General features: G+C 41.5%; 1 protein-coding gene and 2 non-coding genes across 3 annotated transcripts in view; 2 read left to right on the top strand and 1 right to left on the bottom strand.

The window, feature by feature from the left end:
* The window catches only part of dpr1 (defective proboscis extension response 1), a 382,968-nt gene that overhangs the window by 9,482 nt on the left and 353,586 nt on the right, over nucleotides 1-19,900 (bottom strand). The window contains exon 4 of the mRNA XM_025307399.1: nucleotides 5,104-5,323. Within this exon, the coding sequence (XP_025163184.1) occupies nucleotides 5,104-5,323 (220 nt within the window). The remainder of the gene's footprint in view (nucleotides 1-5,103; nucleotides 5,324-19,900) is intronic.
* LOC112590543 (5S ribosomal RNA) lies at nucleotides 6,921-7,039 on the top strand. The gene has a single exon (XR_003114298.1). It is a non-coding gene; the product is annotated as a 5S ribosomal RNA (ribosomal RNA).
* LOC112590542 (5S ribosomal RNA) lies at nucleotides 7,346-7,464 on the top strand. The gene has a single exon (XR_003114297.1). It is a non-coding gene; the product is annotated as a 5S ribosomal RNA (ribosomal RNA).

The following is a 19,900-nucleotide window of genomic DNA, read 5'->3' as shown; positions in this document are numbered from 1 at the left end:
ATATATATATATATGTTAGGTTTCTCAGTTGGCGCTACTGTTTTAATATATCACTTCTTTTGTACAGTAGAATAGTGTTGTAGAGTTTTATTATAGTTATAAGTTTTAATTGTAAAAACTTATGTTATGTACACATATATGCCTTAAAAAAATAATTTGGGTTTAAAATTTCTTAAAAAATAACACAATACGTGATGCGCTTGTACTTGGCGCCTTTTTTTACCTTTTTGTTTAAAAAGGTAAGTTTTATATAAGTTTTAGCTCGTAAAAGCTTATGTTATGTATTAAGTATACAATAATCATATATATATGTTATAAGGAACACGTGGAAATGGAAATAATTGAACGTTACTATTGGTAATTTTATATCCTCTGTGCTCTTTTGACTTTTTACAAATTTCTCAATTCGCATACATGTCGCGCAATTTGTCGAATGTATTTAAGACGAGAATTTCGCTGGAACTAAAAAATATTTTAAGCAAGATGTGTCATGGCGGGTGTTTATGATGTAAATTGAAATGTAATATATACTTCCTTTTCAGAATATTCCGGAGTGACTTTATACATATCCCGAACTTTTGGAATTTACCTATTCGTTCTCATTAACATCTCCATAATTGTCACAATTAACGGCGTACCGGTGTGCTCTATTGATGAAATCGTAATCTGGGTGTTATTTACGATAATAATTTGTCTTTTGCATCTCACATGTATATGATCGTTAATAATGCATCCAGATCGCTGGAATTGATTCGTCCCTATCTTGGATATGCGAATGTATTGTGGTCACCTTATTAAACGATTTATGTAAAACAGATTAAATTTATTCAACATAAATTCATTAGATTTGTCTCGGTTAGGCTAGGTCATTCCATGATCGTCCGTGATCATGACTACTTTCGAATGCTGCGACTTTTTAATTTACAAACATTGGAGTATCGTAGATATCTAGCGGATGCTAAATTCCTTTATAATATTACAAGTGGTAATATAGACTGTCTAGACTTACTCGCACTGATAAGTTTTAATGCATATTCAAGACCGCTCAGATCAGCTCCACTTTTTAGATCTCGGTTTTATAGGTCTAATTTGCTTTTTGTAGATATTATTACTCATATTTGCTACCACTCATGTCAATTTCTGATGTCTTGTGATTTCTTTGCGCGGCCCATAGAATGTCTAAAACGCTCTGCTATATCGGCATTGGATGACTTATAACCATGCTCTTTGCATATCTGTCCGCATATCTGTCTTAATTTATTATAATTTAATACTACATCTCTTTTTCCTTGCTGTACTTTTACAGTTATATAATTAATTTCATACAATTTGAATTTTTCTCGACGTCTCACGCAAATCAATATTATATTTCAGCTTTGTACGTTAAATGGGTCTAGTATTCGTAAATAAATAAATAAATAAATAAATAAATAAATAAATAATATAAATAAATAAATAAATAAATAAATAAATAAATAAATAAATAAATAAATAAATAATATCTTCATCCTTAAAACTGCCGCTTCGTAATAATTCATTTAATAATGTAATCTTTGCTGCCGTGTCTCCACTGAACTGCACGGAGTTTTTCGTCAGTGCGCTTCAATGTTTTCCGAAGTAGCGGAGTTCACCTCATCTCAATCGAATATACAAGTATCACTAAACTAGATTTGCACAGTTAAGTCAAAGACATTTTCACTAGCCACTGCTTGATGCACTTTCAATCGAACACACACAGATCCTGCACTATTGGAGGGTAAACCAACTGAGTACCAAGTACTAAGAGAGAGCGTACTTAGTGCGCACTGTATCCAATCGAATTCGCCATAAACTTATATGCAGCCGCGAGTATCCGCTTACACATTGTACGAAAATTCACGAGTGTCTGTGTTTGTATCTGTTCTTGCGTAAACGTTTTTTTAAACATTCGTCCTGTTCCTAAAGCATATTTCTAGATATTTTTTCACTCTAAATATTAGATCCAATTTTTAGTTATAATTATAATTATTGGATAATTTATAATTATTATATTTACAAGCAAATTTAATTATTTTAAATATTGGATGTAAATATTGGATAATCTCTAATTATATTTACAAGCAAATTTAATTATTTTAAATATTGGATGTAAATATTGGATAATCTCTAATTATATTTACAAGCAAATTTAATTATTTTAAACAGGCAATTTTGCGCAGTGAAATGCTGTTAGAGCTGTTGGAGCGTTTCTCTTTGATAACTTGCGAGTGGGCTCTCATGCTAACATGCAAATTTTACGCTTATATTCGTTTTTATTTTACGTTTATATTCGAAAAAATCTGACGCTTTTTAACCGTTCGCACACGTGAGCAATTCAATGCCGTTCTACGCTTACTGATATGTCATCGATAGGCAAGTAGACGTAGTAAGCATGAATGGCTTATGAGTTACGATAGAGCAAATGAATTTGTGGTCGGCGCTGCGACATCGGCGAGTGTCAGGACGATATACGCGCGGTGCGCGTTTTTAAGGCGACCCGTGCAGAGCCGTGGGAATCTCGAAATAAATTAATTTGAGTGTGGGATCAGTTTTTCAAAGAGCCACGGCGACGTGTAGGACCGGTGGGACAACCAGCCGGAGCGCCATTAGTTCTCATTATTTCCCCAGGGCGCGGGAGGGGATAAGCGGAGGACCGTTTATTTATTTCGCCGTCGGCTCGAAAAAGATACGCGGCACATCGTACGCGATGAAATATTGTACGCGCAACGGGCGATTCGAACTTTTTGGAAAATGGGGGACGGATGGAAAGGAAAAGAAAAGGGAAAAAGAAAACAATCGAGTGAAAAGCCGAGGAGGAAAGCTGAAACCGATCGTGTTTTCGCGATATCTATCGCATTTGGTAGAACCTCAGGAAAAAAGGCAAGCGCTTGCGCACACGCGACCCCTCCGCGGCGAATACGATTAATGCTTTAATGCCTTTTCGACGTTTCGCGACTGCCCGTCGATCAACTTTATCCCCCGTGCGCATCATAAGCGCGCGTTATCATCGGCGCGAGGCTCTTCAGTGAACAATTTTACCAAATTGCGGCGTGCGTGTCGTTTAGGGCGAAGCGCGCGCACTCGGTCACGGCTTTTAAAATGCGCTGCGGCGACGCTGCAGCGAAAATTGAAATATTTAAACCGCGTTAAAATGTGACCGCCGGAAATATACATGTATACGGCGCTATCTTTATTTTTTATTTAGTCCACGCACTTGGTCAACTGGAGCCCGGTGTAAAAAATTTAATATAGCACTTCGTAACAATATCACGCGAGAGCGTACACGTTTACGAGGGCTTGCTCTGGACGGAAACGATGACACTGGATGCACGACAAGCGTGTGATCCGGTGGCGGGGGGGGGGGATGGGGGCTTTTTCCATTTTGTTCATAACGTGCGAACGAGTTTCCCGTAAACCCGGTTTTTTATATATAAAAAAATAAATTATAATACACGCGCTGTCGCGCAGCCGTTGAGAGAGCGACCTCTCTCGCGCGGGTGGAGGGGAAGGGAGAGGGAATTATATACACGCATGTAGGCAGGGACAGAGAGCAGAATGGCAGCAGATTTTCTCGCGGACCGCTCTCGCGAGCGTTGTTTCTCGTTTAAATAAAAGCGACCGGCGACCGATCGTCGCACACCGACATGTTGCTTCTCGAGTAAAATTAATCTCGTGCAAAATTCACGTAGATGAATCCTAAGCCGAATAAAGTAACGATATTACTGTTCTGCTCTCGCGCGCGTTAGTCACAGCGACGCGTTTTCCAAGAGTTTAACCGTGAACGTTTAATTAGGACCCGGTTGTTACTAGGCGATGTGATTCGCCGCGCAATCTCGATCGCAACACATCAGCCCGATTCGCCGGCTGCCGCGTGACTCTTCCGTCGTCTCAGCTGCTATTTTTTGACGACGGTTCGTCGTCGTCGGGGGCATCACTGCATCTCGATTTCCCGCGGCGCACAATCGCGGCGTTATTATGATGGTTAACCCTTTGAGGCATAATGGTAAGTATACTTACCATCTATTTGTTCTCACATTTTCATGAAATATTTTATATTTGAAATATTTTATATTCTTGTCGGGCTTTTTGCGTTTTTTAGCTTCTTATGTGTTATGGGAACACACATGAAAGGTTGAAAAGTGTTTTGCATAAGTTGTCCATTTATTATAAATAAACAAGGTGTGAAAAATACACATTTTTACAGAAAAAAATCATTTCCCACGAACTATAAGTGAATTTTTTGCTCAAAATTAACATTTGGGGGTTTTTTGGGTCGCTGATTATGAATCTGAGATCCAAATTCTAGAATTTATTTTCCGAGATGGCGGGTCATAACATTTTTATATGATTAGCTGAAATTGTACTTTGGTTAGCTTTCAAGGTCGCTGATTACGAATCCGAGGTGCAAAACTCATTGTCCAAGATTGCAGATTCAAGTTAGCAGATCATGGAATTCTAATATATTTACCTGACATTGTCTTCCGGTTAGTTTTTTAGGTTTCCGACTACAAATCTGAAGTGAAAAATGACGACTTTGAAATGGAAATTGTGAACGTCGATTTTGACCTCGATAATCCCCTGGTGGACAAATCCTTGTCAAGATTGTTGAAGCTTTCTCTTTTTTGGCCATCATCTTGAATCTGCTATCTTTAATTTTGAAAATCTGATAACAGATTTGTAATCAGCGACCCCAAAAATCCCACAATACCTATTGTCACCGTAATTATCGCGATTTTTCATATTTGCAGCCGCCATCTTGAATCCGCCATTTTGAATTTTGAAAATCTGATAACGGATTCGTTATTAGCGACTCCAAAAGCCCCACAATACCCATTGTCACCGAAATTATCGCGATTTTTCATTTTTGATCCGCCATCTTGAATTTCGAAAATCTGATAACGGATTCGTCACAGCGACCCCAGGAACCCCCGTATATAAATTTTCATGTGATTCGGATTTTCTGAAAAATACGTGCCACAAAGGGTTAATGGAGATTGATGAGTGCTTTCTCTCTCGCGACTACGATTAACCGCACGCGCGTTTCAAGCCCCCCCGACGATTTAATCGCTCGCTCGATGTGCATACCTCGATGTGAGCGCGTCGCTCCATTCGGTCTCGACGGTGATGCGCGGCTCGGCGTCGATGTCGTTCTCCCATCGCGGTGACGTCACCACCGCCTGATTGCCCCGGTACCAGGCGACTGTGCCCAGATCATGTGGACCTTGTGACATGAGACACGTTAGCGTCAACAGGCTCCCGGTCTTCACGTAGATATCCGGTGGGCCGATTATTCTGGCTCGCGCTTCTGAAACACACAGAGAGAGCGTCGCTGCGATGAGTACGGGGCGGTTCCGAGGGAATATCAATTAATTTAAGTGCCGATCGAGGAGACCCTCGCACTCGCTCGGGACCAGAAACCTTGTAGATATGGGCTGCCAATGAATAGGGAGAGGGTTGTCCGGAGGCGGTCAGAGAGAGAGACTTATCTCTCTCTCTCTCTCTCTCTCTTTATAAGCGTCCGGAAATGTATTTCACGCATGCCTGGCTTGTACCATATAATATTGGGTTGGCAACTAAGTGATTGCGGATTTTAAATAAGAATGAAAATTCAAAATTTTTGCTTAAAAATATAACTTTATTCAATTAGGTACTGTCCGTTTTTGTCGATGACCTTTTGCCATCGTTCAGGCAGTGATCGTAATTCCACGTTCATAAAATTTCTGATCTTTGCTATCAAAAAACTGAATTAAGTGTGATTTGACATCATTAGCGTCATTAAAAATTTTATCATTTAAGGAGTTCTGCATGGAACGAAATAAATGGTAGTCTGAAGGCGCAAGGTCAGGGCTATATGGCGGATGTGACAACACATCCCAACTCAGATCCAATAATTTTTGACGAGTGACCAAAGATGTGTGGGGCTTTGCTTATCATGGTGGAAAACAACACCCTTACGATTTGCCACTTCTGGCCGCTTTGCTTGAATTGCATCGCTCAGTTTGGCGAGTTGTTGAACACGTACACGTTTGAATTGATCGTTTGGTTATTTGGTAAAAGTTCAAAGTGCAGAATTCCTTTATAATCCCACCAGACTGACAGCATAATCTTTTTTTGATGAATCTCTGCTTTTGATGTTGTCTGGGTTGGTTCATCTTGCATCACTCACGATCTCTTCCGATTAATGTTGTTATAAACTATCCACTTTTCGTCGCCAGTAATTAGTCTTTTCAGAAATGGATCAATTTCGTTGCGTTTCAGATGCGAATCGCAGATGCTAATGCGTTGCGCCAAATGAATTTCTTTAAGCTGGTGAGGGATCCATTAATCGAGTTTCTTGACATAGCCAAGCTTTTTTAAATTTTTTTCAATGCATGTATGCGATACTTCTCTGCAATATCACGTGTTGTGATATTGCACAATGACGATCTGAATCGATAATGGCCTTGATATGGGTCTCATCGACTTCAACTGGACGGCCAGATCGTTGAGCATTTTTCAATGAAAAATCACCAGAACGAAATCTGGCAAACCAATTTTGACACTGCCTTTCTTTCAAGGCTTCATTCCCATATATGGCACATAACTTCTTGTGTGCTTGCGATGCGTTCTTGCCTTTTCGGAAATAATACAATAAAATATGTTTGAAGTGCACGTCTTGCTCTTCCATTTTTAAATTGGGATAAAAACAAAACTAAAGAACTAATCGATATAATTTTTGTACTAAATGAAAGGTAGAAGTCCAAACAATAAGAAAAAAATATAGATTAGGTACTTTGAACACGTTAACGAAACAAAAAAAAGTGTAAAATCCATCTGTCGACAAAATCTGCAATCACTTGGTTGCCAACCCAATACAATGATTCTCAGTTGAATAATTCATGCTTAAAAAACATACTGCTACTGTCAACGGTCATACCACGCTGAAAACACCAGTTCTCGTCCGATCACTGCAGTTAAGCAGCGTTGGGCACGGTTAGTACTTGGATGGGTGACCACTTGGGAACACCGTGTACTGCTGGCGTTCATTTTCTTTTTTTTTTTAATAATTTCTCGAGATTCCTGTATACAGCTTTCACACATTTATTTATTTAGCCCACACGATCGAGAAAAATTTTGCAGCGGTGCTGTATTTTTCAAATCACTGTTTACAAAATTGAGAAAGAGAGATGAGCTTTAATTTTCTCTTCCTTCTTCCCTAATTATTTCTTCGAGTTCTTTTTTTATTTTAATCATATACTTATTTATTATTAACGCACACGGTTAAAATTTTGAAGCTGTCCAATGATCCCCAGTTGGCTAATTAATGCTTAAAAGAGACGTTACTAACGTCAACGGTCATACCACGCTGAAAACACCAGTTCTCGTCCGATCACTGCAGTTAAGCAGCGTTGGGCACGGTTAGTACTTGGATGGGTGACCACTTGGGAACACCGTGTACTGTTGGCGTTTATTTTTTTTATTTTGTTGAATCATTTCTCGAGATTCCTGTGTACAGCTTTCACACATTTATTTATTTAGCCCACACGATCGAGACAAATTTTGCAACGGTGCTGTATTTTTCAAATCACTGTTTACAAAATTGAGAAAGAGAGGTGAGTTTCAATTTTCTCTTCGTATCAATAGTAGCGATGGACAATCACGATTTGACCTTCAGAAAATCAATCTTTCTTCTCCGAAAAGTCGATTTCTTTTTTAAATCGATCTTTTCTTGCTCGATTTTTCTACAGACCGATTCTTTTCAACAGAGAATCGAATGTTTTGTTGAACGAAGAATTGAACTGAAGTCAATGTTCGAAAGAATCGATTTGTACAAAAACCGAGCAGAAAAGGATGAATTAAAAAAATCGACTTTGGTGGGAAAAGATTGATTCTCTGAAAATCGAATCGAAATCGCCCATCACTATCATATCGTTAATTCTGATTGGTGTATACGATTGTTGTGAGATCGTACGCAATGTATATGCTGCATTATCACAAACAATGTGAAATTGAGCTTATCGTTGAGCTTATCGTTGAGAATGTCCTTTAATTATAAACGATTATTTTAAGTAGTTATTATCATTTTAAAAACAACGTTATAAATAATATTTCGAAAATACATATGACTTGCGCTGTGATATATTCTGCAGGCAATAGCGTTTCTTTTCACTCGCGTGTATCAATGAAATAGTCGTCAGTTTAAAACTGAGACAATGTACAGTCGCGTGCATTAATTTGCGAGAGGAGAAGCATTGTTTCTGCACTCCGGCCGAGTTTAGCGCGAAATTGTCGGAAGAAGCCATAATTCCAAACAATAGACGTCTCTAAGGCCGATGTATGTTTCCGGGATATTGTAAAGTTTTTACTAACAAATTGAGGGGGAAAGAGTGGATAAGTCATCAAGCTGAGGTGTTTGTTTATATTTCACGCTAGACCCGGTTTCCGACAATTGGCGGAGAATGACGGCCGGGGTGGGAGAACAATGCTTCTCCTCTCGCGGCGCGAATTAATGCACGCGTGTATACAGTCTGTCCAATGGAAAAGGTGACTGATTAAGTCTTCGTGTAACTAGTAACACCATCTTTGAATGAATACATATTATGTGATGTGATGACACACTCAAGCTTTCATCACCAGACATTTCAAGGCGCTAACATCTCTGAGTCGTTCGTAATGACGTAAAATGTGGTAGTACCTTTCGAGTGTCGCGCGTCGGTCGAAAAAGCAACAATGGAACAACGAGCTAACATTAAATTTTGTTTTTAAATTGGGTAAATGTGCCACAGTTTCTAAATGATTGAAACTGTTTGTGGTAGCAAAGCAATGAATCGTAGGAACGTTTTCAAGTGGTTTGCAAGATTTCGTTATGGCAGAGAAGCACTGAAGACCATCCACGGCCAAGTCACTCAGTAACGGTCCGAACTAAAGAAAACGGCCAAAAAGCGGTTGAAATTCTCCGAAATGATCGTTGTGTGTCTGCCAGGCTCATCGAGGAGCTCACTGGCATTCCTAAATCCACTGTTCATCTCATTTTAATGCAAAAGCAAGATTTTTTGGCCAAGAAAAGTATTGTGGTGCTCGATCATCCCCCGTATTCGTCTGATTTAGCTCCGTGCGACTTCTGGTTGTTCTCAAAACTGAAAATTGCCGATGAAAGGAAAGCGTTTCGACATCATTCGAGACATCCAAAAGTGACTTTGACCGCGGCTTTGGAAAAAGCTTTAATTCCAGAAAACGAATACCAGGAGTGCTTCGAAAAATTTTACGACCGCTTCCAGCGTTGTATTGATTCACAAAGAGACTATTTTGAATAAGAAATAATAAAAACTAAAAATAAATAACGTCTTGTATTTCATTTCGCAACGGTCATTGGGCGAACTGTGTGTACATTTGCCGACACCTTCGAGGGAGAAAGAGAGAACCGCTAAACAGCATGCTTCTCAGGCTGCAGTCTGAAATACGCTTACAGTGCTCGGACGGTCGGTCCGATTCACGTCGTGAGCGTTTTTCATAAACAAGTAACGTCACAGATCTATGCTCACGACGCCCATGATCCAGAGCTGGGTTGCCATGAGCATCGTAAGCACGTGACGTCAGATAAGCGGGAGAAAGTTACTATTTGAAAAGAAGACGCTAGCATCCACGGAAAGACAAGAAAAGGTTCATAAAAAAGATTTTTTTATTGCAAAATGCAAATGTGGGACAAATTAATTTCTATCCCTATCTAGAAAGCAGTAGTGAAATATTAATATTGAAGCTGTCGCCAGAAAATGCGGCGAGGGCCAGTACAGGTAAAAAAAAATGTTTATCAATATATAATGATAAGATAATGATAAGGTTAATTTGAGACATTTATATTCTAAGATATATATTTATTTTTTGTATGATAAGGACAATTCTAATGGGAATTCAAAAGTTGCAGAGAACAATCTGTAAAAAAAAAAGAATAAACATTTCATAATCTAATTTTACCTAATCTATGCAAAATTGCTCTTAAGTTAGAATTTTTATTTAATATTTATTGAGTAGTCAATCATATTTAAAATGTATGCGTTCTAAATTCTTCTGCAGTGTAGTTTGGAACAGTTCTTTCAATATAATCTTTCAAGCGAGATCTTATTTACACTTTACCTTTTCGTTTATTTAAAATTAACTTTACAGCCTTTATAATATTTTTTATTTCTTCTCCTCCGCTGTCATCACTACTCTTAAATATCTATTACAAATTTTAAATCACTATCATCATTTTCACAACAATATTCTAAACATTGCGGCAACATTGCGGTTTGTGCCACAAAGTTGGCCAAAATTATTTTTTTACGAATTTCGGTTTAAAATGTGCTACTAATTATATATATGATCATTATAAAGATTTCGTATAAGTTTTTCATGAAATAAAGTGCAAATATATATATAAAAATATTTTAATAATTAAGAAAGCATAATATTGCACATCAATAGGTATTCAACTCTACCCCTAACTACTAAGACAAACTCTAAATTTTTTCATCTAATGAGTGCATTCCATCCTCAGAATCAACATCATTTTCATCTATTGAAATATTTCCTCTTCTTCGTGCGGGGTCAGTGAGAAGAAGCATATTCAATGTTTCCTTTAAAAATGGTTTAAATTTCTTTTTTGGTACGAGTCTCATATTTATTAGTAACGGATCAGAACTTAGTAAAAGTCTGTTGATTATGTCCATATTACAAAAGGAAACAAAAAAAAAACAAAAAGGAACATAAGGAAACTTCATGTCTAAATAACCTTTAGACAAAATCTAATTTACGTTTAGGGAAATAAAAGTAATTACTAAAATTACGTCCGCGGTTTTCCGCGGCTAATTCTTCCTGATATTTTATCCGGAAAGATTACTCTTTCATTTCATCCAAGAAACGTAACAGGGATATACCCTGAAGTATAACTAAATCCTTCGAGTTTGACATCGAGGACGCACAAAGATACATTATTGAATGTTATTTTCAAAATCGTATAACTACGTGAATAACAATTCAATTGCGATAAATATAGTCCAAAACGTTTCTTCGTATCTTCCTCGAAACAATCCGTAACGAAAAATTTCGCGCTGTCACTTCTAAGAAGACCTTAAAATTCTGATCGAAGATCGCATGTTATAAAGCATTGAGAATTGATGCGTGCAATAGGAATAATGTCCAAATTCCGACCAATCAAACCACTTCATGTTATCGCGGATAAACAAAAGCATAGCGGCCGATTATTCCACAAACTAAGACAGTTATTCATGTACAGAGCAGGAATAATTTTAAGAAAATGGACTTTTGGCCAGCTTGTCAGGCCAAACGTCCTACTACTGTGCGGCGTGAGCGCTGTAAACATCTTTCGGACTGCAGCCTCAGTCTCATCTCCCCTGCGCGCACTAGTTATAATACAGAAATTATAGGCAACGGCAACAGTTCATGTTTATAAAGTGTAAGGTCGGAACGATTCAAGAGCCTCGGCAACGGCGTGACGTGCACGCGACGCATGTCGGTGCATATGATTTCTGCGATGTGGGCGACGCGGCGCGACGCGCTCGGGACGTCCGATCGGACAGTGCGGCGCGGCGCGGCGCGTCTGCTTGCCGTCGGTGGTAATGCGCGATCATGCTCGCGCTCGCATAAAATCGCCGCAATTTGTTTGGAGAGGGCCTCGCGTTGCGAAGCGCGAATCTAATTTCACGGGACACGGGGATACGCGCGAACAAACACACGGAGCAACGACGAGCGTGCGAGCGAGCGAGCGAGCGAGCGAGCGCGGCAGAGGGAAATAAATCGGTGGCGAGGTAGCTTTAATCGTTGTGCGCTCGTTTACACGAGTTTACACGGCGCTACGTCGAACAGCTCGATGAAGCTATATCGCGATGTAATAAAAGGTGCGTGATTAAGTTGAAAATAAAAAAAGAAAGAAAAAATTGATGGCGAGCCGCTGATATAGCGTTATTGCTGCCGCTGTAGCTGCTGCTGCAGCGGCGATGTTCGATTAAAAGCATCGATAATTGATAAAATACGACCGATTACTTCTCCTCCCTCGCGCAACCCTACCCTACCGCAGTTCTGTAATGGCCACATATCCCACATCCTGACGAGGACGCGTTTCTGGTGCATTTGCGAATATCTACGCGATAATGGTACTTCATGTATATTTATAATTTCAGAGTGGAGCGACATATTCGTTCATTTTTAGCGGCAAATTCCGCGAAGCTTTTCAGATTAATTGGCTTTATTTTTCATAGCGTTCCACGGTATTTTGGTTTCTCGGATCTGCGGTATCGTGGATTTTCTCTCTTAATTTTTATCTCCCGAGTAAATAGTGTCCCTCGCAACAGAGAGAGAGAGAGAGAGAGAGAGAGAGAGAGGGAGAGGGAGAGGGAGAAAACAGTAGCGACCGAATCGCCTCGGCATAACACCCGCATAAAAGGGCGCTCTGAAAAACGACGGGAATGCATCTGGGCGATGTTCGATCGATAAGTCACACCGCGACTGTCCACCTTTCATCCGACGGATCCTCCCCTTCATGGTTATCCGTTTTATATCACGTCCCGATGACCGGGCGCATTCTTGCCAGGCTGTCATCCCGGTATAGAGCTCTGTCTCGATTCTATCGCGAACGGTAAAATGGATGTGTCGAATTTGAAGAAGACACGCGGCTCGGCCTTGCCGGGCCGAGTGGAAAAAGAGGATTCCCGGCGCAAGGGACACACCGGGGCTTCACGTGATAGCGTAGGCAATTTTCGCGTTGATGTCATGGCTTTACTAACTTTGGCATGTCGACATGTGAAACAGCGGGTCATTCAGCTCAAACACGGTTTTGTAACAACTAATTACACGTGTAGTCAGTATTATGGCGCAACTGAATAAAGCATAACGCAATATCGATCATTAATGCTTCATCTCAAATTTATTTGTAATAATTGATAGTAATCAAGTCAGTCGTTCGTCACGTTTGTAATATTTTAGGATTATCGATGTTCTAAATTTCACAATTGATCCATTAATAATCCAATAGCTCGATTTGATGTTTCCGATATGCGTGCGAACGTGCGTGTTGTGTGTATATGAGTGCGCGTAAATTTTCTTTAAATGTTTAAATGTTATTTCACTAAGGACGTGTGATCACGCGCGGCAAGGTTTCGCGCATGACTCAATACGAGGGACGAAAAATTAATTCGCCAGCGATTAAAAATTTTCTCGAACGTGCTCCATCGGCAAAATCCTCGAAGCTCCACTCGTGTTGCCGAGGCATCATCGTGCTGCCGGGTGTCGTTGACGTTTCGAATACGATGTCGAGACTAGAAGTGCTGGGGGATTTTTACGACGTCTTTTTGCTATTGACACGACGATCGAAAAAGAAAATCGCGCCAACATTTCCTCCTCGTCTCATTTTCATTGTAAAAGGATCTCATTTGCTCCGTAAACGCGATGGAGAGATCAAAACATGTTCCCCGCTCGTTCGTTCCTACGTTTATTTAGACTGCGATAAGTCCGAAATCACACTGAAATAACCAGGAACATTTCTGAGAGAAACTCCAAAAGTTAAGAGACACGCTCAGCCGAAGAGAACGACGAGAGGGACTATTTTTCTTGCGGGAGAATTAGAGATTGATCGCGACAAGAGAGAGAAAGAGGGAGAGAGAATCGCGAGACTCAGGACTCGTGGAAGTCACGTTTAAAGCGATAGCCCTTTGTCGTCCGCGTCTTACCGAAAATCCTTGACGAGGTCCCGATAAGGTCCGGCCAGGGTTCACTGGGAGATCGCCGTTTGTGATGCAAAAGGTGCGCTGACCGTATTCCGACAAGTCGCTTTTTCTCCGCCTCGAAAGAGCACCATCAGCTTTGCATTACGCTGTATTGGAGATTAGTTTCTTTGTGACCCGGCCGCGCATCCGTCTCTCTTTTCCCACTGTCTCTTACACGGCGTTTGCGCTGCTCCAGATCGATAGTCCGCGACGGGGCAAAGAGCGCACGATTCCTCCCAAAGTTACGTGACGTACGGACTTTTAAGGACCGTCGAATCACCGTTGTCAGTCAAAAATCCTTATTTTATTTCTCTCTCTTTCCTTTGCGACAAGTCTCTTATATCTCTTAGGATGTACGCGTACGAAAACCGCCGAAACATTAACACGGGATCGCAGACGGCGATTATATGCAGGGGTGAGAAGTAACTCGTTACTTGTAACAAAGTTACAGCTATAGTTTTTTTTTTTTGGTAACTACGACTTAACTTCGTCACTTTTTTTCCCATCTATAACTGTAACTTAACTTAGTTACATTTGTTTGATAAACTAGTACCTAATTTAATAGTTACTTTACTTTATTTCAAACTTAAGTTTCTGGCAGACTAGCACGATAACGCGACGTAGCGATGCTTGATATCCAATAAGTATACAGTTATTTTGGTTACATTTGGAAAACGCTATTGCGTCATCTATCTTTATCGTTTATTAGATGTGAAGCAAGGATAAAATGACGCAATAGAGCTGATGATTTCCTCTCCGAACGCAACCTGTATTTCTTTTCGCCAGTCCTTATTTGTTAACATAACTTGCGTTCAGCGTGAAGTGCGCTGCGTGGTTTCAGTTATATAATTCAAGCGATAAATAAAATTAATAAATTCAAGCAATAGATAAAACATCTCAATCTTCGGAGAAGGATTGTAGAATGCCACAACTGGTATATGCAGAAATATTCGAGTTATAGCAAAAACTTGAAAACGAGAACAACTGAACATTTCTCTGCCCAGTTGTTATTGATAATCTTAAAAAAAAATAAGAGTTGCTTATTTAAATTAATGAAGCTAATATAATGTAAAAATTATATACAATATGAGGGATATATATAATAATCAACAAACCACTTTTATATAAAATTGAAGGAATTTATACAATTATGAAATTTAAGATAATAGCATCATTATTGTAAAAAAGTAACTGAAAAATAACGACTCGTTGCTTTCTAAATAACTATAACTGTAACATGTTATTTTCGAAGATCAGTAACTTGTAACTGTAACTAGTTACCTTTTCAGTGGAAAAAAACTGTAACCGTAATTAGATACCTTCATAAAGTAACTTTCCCAACCCTGATTACATGTTTGACAAATAATTTGTTTATATTGAGCGCAACAGTCAATTCTGACTCGAAAATCGAATCAAACTGTTCGATAACTTGGCGTCTTTTTTTCTCTCTCTTTCTTTCTTGATTTGGAATATATTTTACGCGTACGATTTTATCGTAATCTTATCGTTGATCCATTGATTTTAGTTTCACGGCATATCATCTATTTTTGCAGTGACAACTTTTCAGATAAATTGAATCTGCATTTTAGTCTCAGAAATCTCTCGTCTTCTCTACTCCGATTTTGGAAGACGAGCGTCGCGTACGAACAGAATGAGATGACATCCGTGACGTAAGAAACATCCCTCATAGATTATTTCGCCCTTCGACCGATTTCTCATCCGCTGGGAAGTGAGGTAACTTTAATGGAACAGAAACCCAGAAAGTTACAGCTGCCTCAATGTGCATCTAATTGCGCTCGCGTTACAACTGTCAGCTACATAAACACAGTCGGCTGGCGCTAATGGAAGTTCAACGTGGCAAATAATCGATTCCAGTTTGCGGAGCATTACGATGATGTAGATTACACGAATAATTCTCAGTTCAGTTACGTATCAACGTTGGCCTGCGGACTTGCGAGGATAATTACTTCGCCCAACTTGCATTCGCGATGTTAATGATACTGAATTAATATGTTTGTGTAGTTTATACGCGTACGCCGTTATGCATTGCAATTTGCGCCGTATCATTATTGCATGAAATTAGAGAGACAGTGGGCGAGCAGTTACTTCGTTAGACAAGCGAGGAGCAACTCTCGCTTGCGTGTTGTGTAATTAAAAAAAAAAGAGTTAAAAAGTTAAGAACATTACAATAATATAAAAGTTGTACATACAAGCTGTGTCAGGATGCGGCCAGTGTTTGATCCGAATCTATTCGATTCAAGCCGAACCTAGCCGAACTCCGATATTCGATAGTTTCGGAACAACCGGAAAAACTTGTGGTTCGCTACGCGAAGCCTCGCGGCGTCGAGTAAATTTTTATTTCATCGTCCATGACATTTATTACCTTTTCTGTTTCATCTCATGCTATCGATATCCAACCAGTTCTGAACACCCGATAATTGCAAGATGCATGTTCGCACATGCGGAGGGGCGATCGAATGTGTCTCGCGAAATCGAAAAGCTCGATTTGCATTTCACGAGAGTTGGTGCGTCCGCGCGAAACGCGACTGAACTTTCGCGTGATCGCGCGGTCGACGTTGGATTTTTTTCACAAACAGTCTTTCTTCTTTTCACAGCAGATAATAGTTTTGCGCACGAATACACAACTTTGTGCCGTTCTGTGCGCAATTGCGCATTTCATGATGATTCTCGTGTGTGTGTGTGTGTGTGTGTGTGTGTGCACGTGTGGCGCTTCAGGACTGCACAAGCTCCCGCTCATCACAGATAAGGAGAAATTGTGCAGGTCTGAGTGTCAGCACGTAATAGAGAACAGATTCCAATTTACAGCGCGCAGGAACAAGGAGCCCTTAGTGTAGCTAATCCGATGTACAAAATGGCGTACGCGGATATATCAGCCGTTTAAGCTGCTTAACATCAAAGTGACTCGAGACGCTCCGAAGTAGGTTCAAGTAGACGTAACGTGCTTCATCGCATGACACGTGTTGCTAAGGCGACTCTGAACAAGATGTTCCTCATTCGCAGCGCATAAAGCGTTACAAGTATGGAGTAATGCTAATGAGATATTACGGTTTGTTTTAATAACGTCACGCTCGACCGTTTTAATTCTTGCGCCGGCGATTGTTAAAGCAGCATTCGTCGGGCGCGAGTACTTTTTCGAGTTTGCTTCGTCGGAGTTTCGCGGCTTTCGCGACGCGGCTCGTAATGAAATCGCGCGCGCGCGCGCCCGCGGAAAGATTATACAGTCGTGCGTCGCATTTCACACTGGGGTAAGATTTACGACGTGTGCGACCAAAATCATTAGCGCAGACGGCTCGCGCTCTCTGTGACATAATTTCCCGCGAAAGCTGAGGTCGGTTTCTAGTCGAAAAGTCGCCGAGCCGATAATTGCTCCCGCGCTGTGAATCGCGTGGGATGGCTGAAGGGATATCCGCGAATGAAAGGCTCGTGATCGATAATGGAATATTATTCGTCGCTCCATTTGGAGAGAAATCAATGGAATTTTGAGCCGGGGGGTTTAATTACAAAGTTGCCGAGAATTTGGAAAAAGCTCGCGGGGAACGTCGCGAGAAAGAGAGAGAGAGAGAGAGAGAGAGAGAGAGAGAGAGAGAGAGAGGGAGAGAGACTCAGCGAGATATCGACTCCGGCACCTCAGAATCGCAGCGCGTTACGGTGCGCGCGTCCGCTTTACAGCGGCTCGATTCTATATAAAACACGCCGTATAATGGATACGGCTGCAATATCGCGGCGTTTCTATACGTCATAAAAGACTCGCATGTCGAAGAAGGGGCCAGCAAACGCTGATCCGGCCAAACGCGCGCACACGCTGACTCTCGGAGCTGGAAGTATCCGGCGCGGCGGTCCGACTTATCACTTTGCGACAGACCATCTCTGCTACATTTATTTTATCTCACACGAACTCCTTGCGCGTGCGCGCGCGCGCGCGCATTGAGGGCTAAGGGGGGGGGAGGGGGTGCAGAAGGGCCAATAAACCGGCGAAGTTCCGTCCGGGCCGGGCTGAATCGCGAGAGGCCGTGGATTGAGTTCTCAGCTATATCTGCCGCGCTCCAGCCCGAACTCATCCCGAACTCGGTTAAAGTCGCGCCGATAGGCAACTTGGACTCGGACATTGTTAAAGTTGGAAACGTAATAAATCCGGCGTGCCTTTCGATCTTTGATATAGGACGCGCCTGGCCGCTTTTTCGGCCGTCCAAAGTACACGCGATCGCCCCGAGAGCAGCGGGGCCATTATCCGTCGCGGAGGGTCGAAGTGGCCGGGACGAGAGGATGGCAGAGGGGGGGGCTTAATGGGAATGTCATTCTCATTTTGCACGCGGGAGGAGGAGGGGGCAGGAGTGCGCAACTGTGGCATGTTATCTCTAATGTTCCGCGTACTTCATCATTTACTTAACTCTTTTCCTAATTCGCGAGAGGTTTACGCACGAGAGAACATACAAATATCTCCGCTAGAGCGCGCTAATGGAATATCGAAAAGGGACGTTCTTCTTTCCCTCGCCAGCGGACGGGAAATATTTGTTTTCCACGTTAGCGCGATCCGCGAAGGTGAGATCATCCACATGAAACGAAGTTACGTGTAGATGTTTGCGCGAAAAATACATTCCGTTTGCTTTTTTTTAGCAACTATTAGCGCGCGGGTGTCGCTCGTGGAATACCGACGCGCGAGTCCACTGGCTTCCGTGTTTTATTTAATTTTCGCACCGCCGAATCCGAATTACGGCGGCCGTTTGTCGTTCGGCATTTTGTCGCGCAGGCCGACGTGCCGGTTATTGTTGACAAAAATACAAACGCGACTCCGTCGAAATATAAATTTGCCCGCGCGCGTTTGGCAAATGTGATTTATCGCGGACCGCGATCGCTCCACTCGCTGCTCGCAAATAACTCGCATTTGCACCGTTTGCTGTGTTTATCTCAGCGGGATCACGAGCGTCGATGAGTTTTCCGCCACCATCACCTACCGCCTACCAAGTCTCTCTCTCTCTCTCTCTCTCTCTCTCTCTCTCTCTCTCTCTCTCCCCCCCCCTCTTATCGCTTATAATTTCGCGAATTTCGCGAGACACACATTCTGCTCGAAATTCCGCGCCGAGATTCCGCGCGATTGCGATTGCAGGAGCGGAGATTCTTTTCCGCATGCGAGATGCAAGAATCACAGATGCACCTTAACTCCGGTCAGCGAGCGCGATTTATCGGCGTATCGACGGCAATAAATATCTATCGCTTCGCGCGCCGCGATTGCACCGCGCTGCGGCGATACGTGTAGGCTCACGGAGCGAAGGAACTCCTCCTCCGCCGTATACGCCGCGCACATTGCCACGTCGTAAAATTTGGAATGCTGCCCGGATATCTGGGTTAAAGGTCGAGTCCAGTGGACTCCGCGGCGGAAAAACGGGAAAAATACGCGGCATTATTTACCCGACGACGAGATCGCATTCCCGGCCCGGGCGCGACGTCGCCCGCGCTCTAATCGATTTCGTTCCTTCGCGCTGAAATGCATCGCATACCTTCGGACAATAGAATGTACACATTCTCGACGGCCGACGAGACGGCTAAGGTATGATCTTCAGATTGCGTGAATGATCGAGGGGAACGTAGCCTTTGCCGGCTGCACCGCTACTGCGCGGTGTAGAAATTGAATTTGTCTGTTGTTTTTTTCTTTAGGAGTTATTTTCACGGTGCACGCGCACGGAAACTCGTTGTTTGTTCGACTTCGCTTGTCTCCTCGCTACATATATCGTGCTGTTTGCCGTCTTGTGTAAATAAGCGTCATGATAAGAAAAGAGAGGAAAAGGGTTTTATTTTGTTTTAAAAGGGGATATTTTGTGTTTTATGTATTATTATGTATACATATATAATTACGTATTATTGTGTTTTACGTATGGAAAATTCGGTGGACTTTTTTTTTTTGAAGAAATCACAGTAAGATGATTATATACAGAGTGTGTCTAAACTCGATTCCGACAAATTCACAGGAGAGATTCTACATAAAAAATAAGTAAAAAGGCTCAGTAAATGGCTCTCTCTCTTTCTCCTCGAACGCTTAGTCTCTTGGATGTAGCTGCTATGATCTCAGTTCGTTTTCAGAAAATATATTCATTTCAATTATTCATTAAAATCGTGATTCATAGGTAACT

This window comes from Harpegnathos saltator, unplaced genomic scaffold, assembly GCF_003227715.2.
Source record: "Harpegnathos saltator strain DR-91 unplaced genomic scaffold, Hsal_v8.6 scaffold855, whole genome shotgun sequence".
Taxonomy (NCBI): domain Eukaryota; kingdom Metazoa; phylum Arthropoda; class Insecta; order Hymenoptera; family Formicidae; genus Harpegnathos; species Harpegnathos saltator.
The sequence above is the reverse complement of the archived record's forward strand: the minus strand, read 5'-3'. Positions and strand labels throughout refer to the sequence as shown.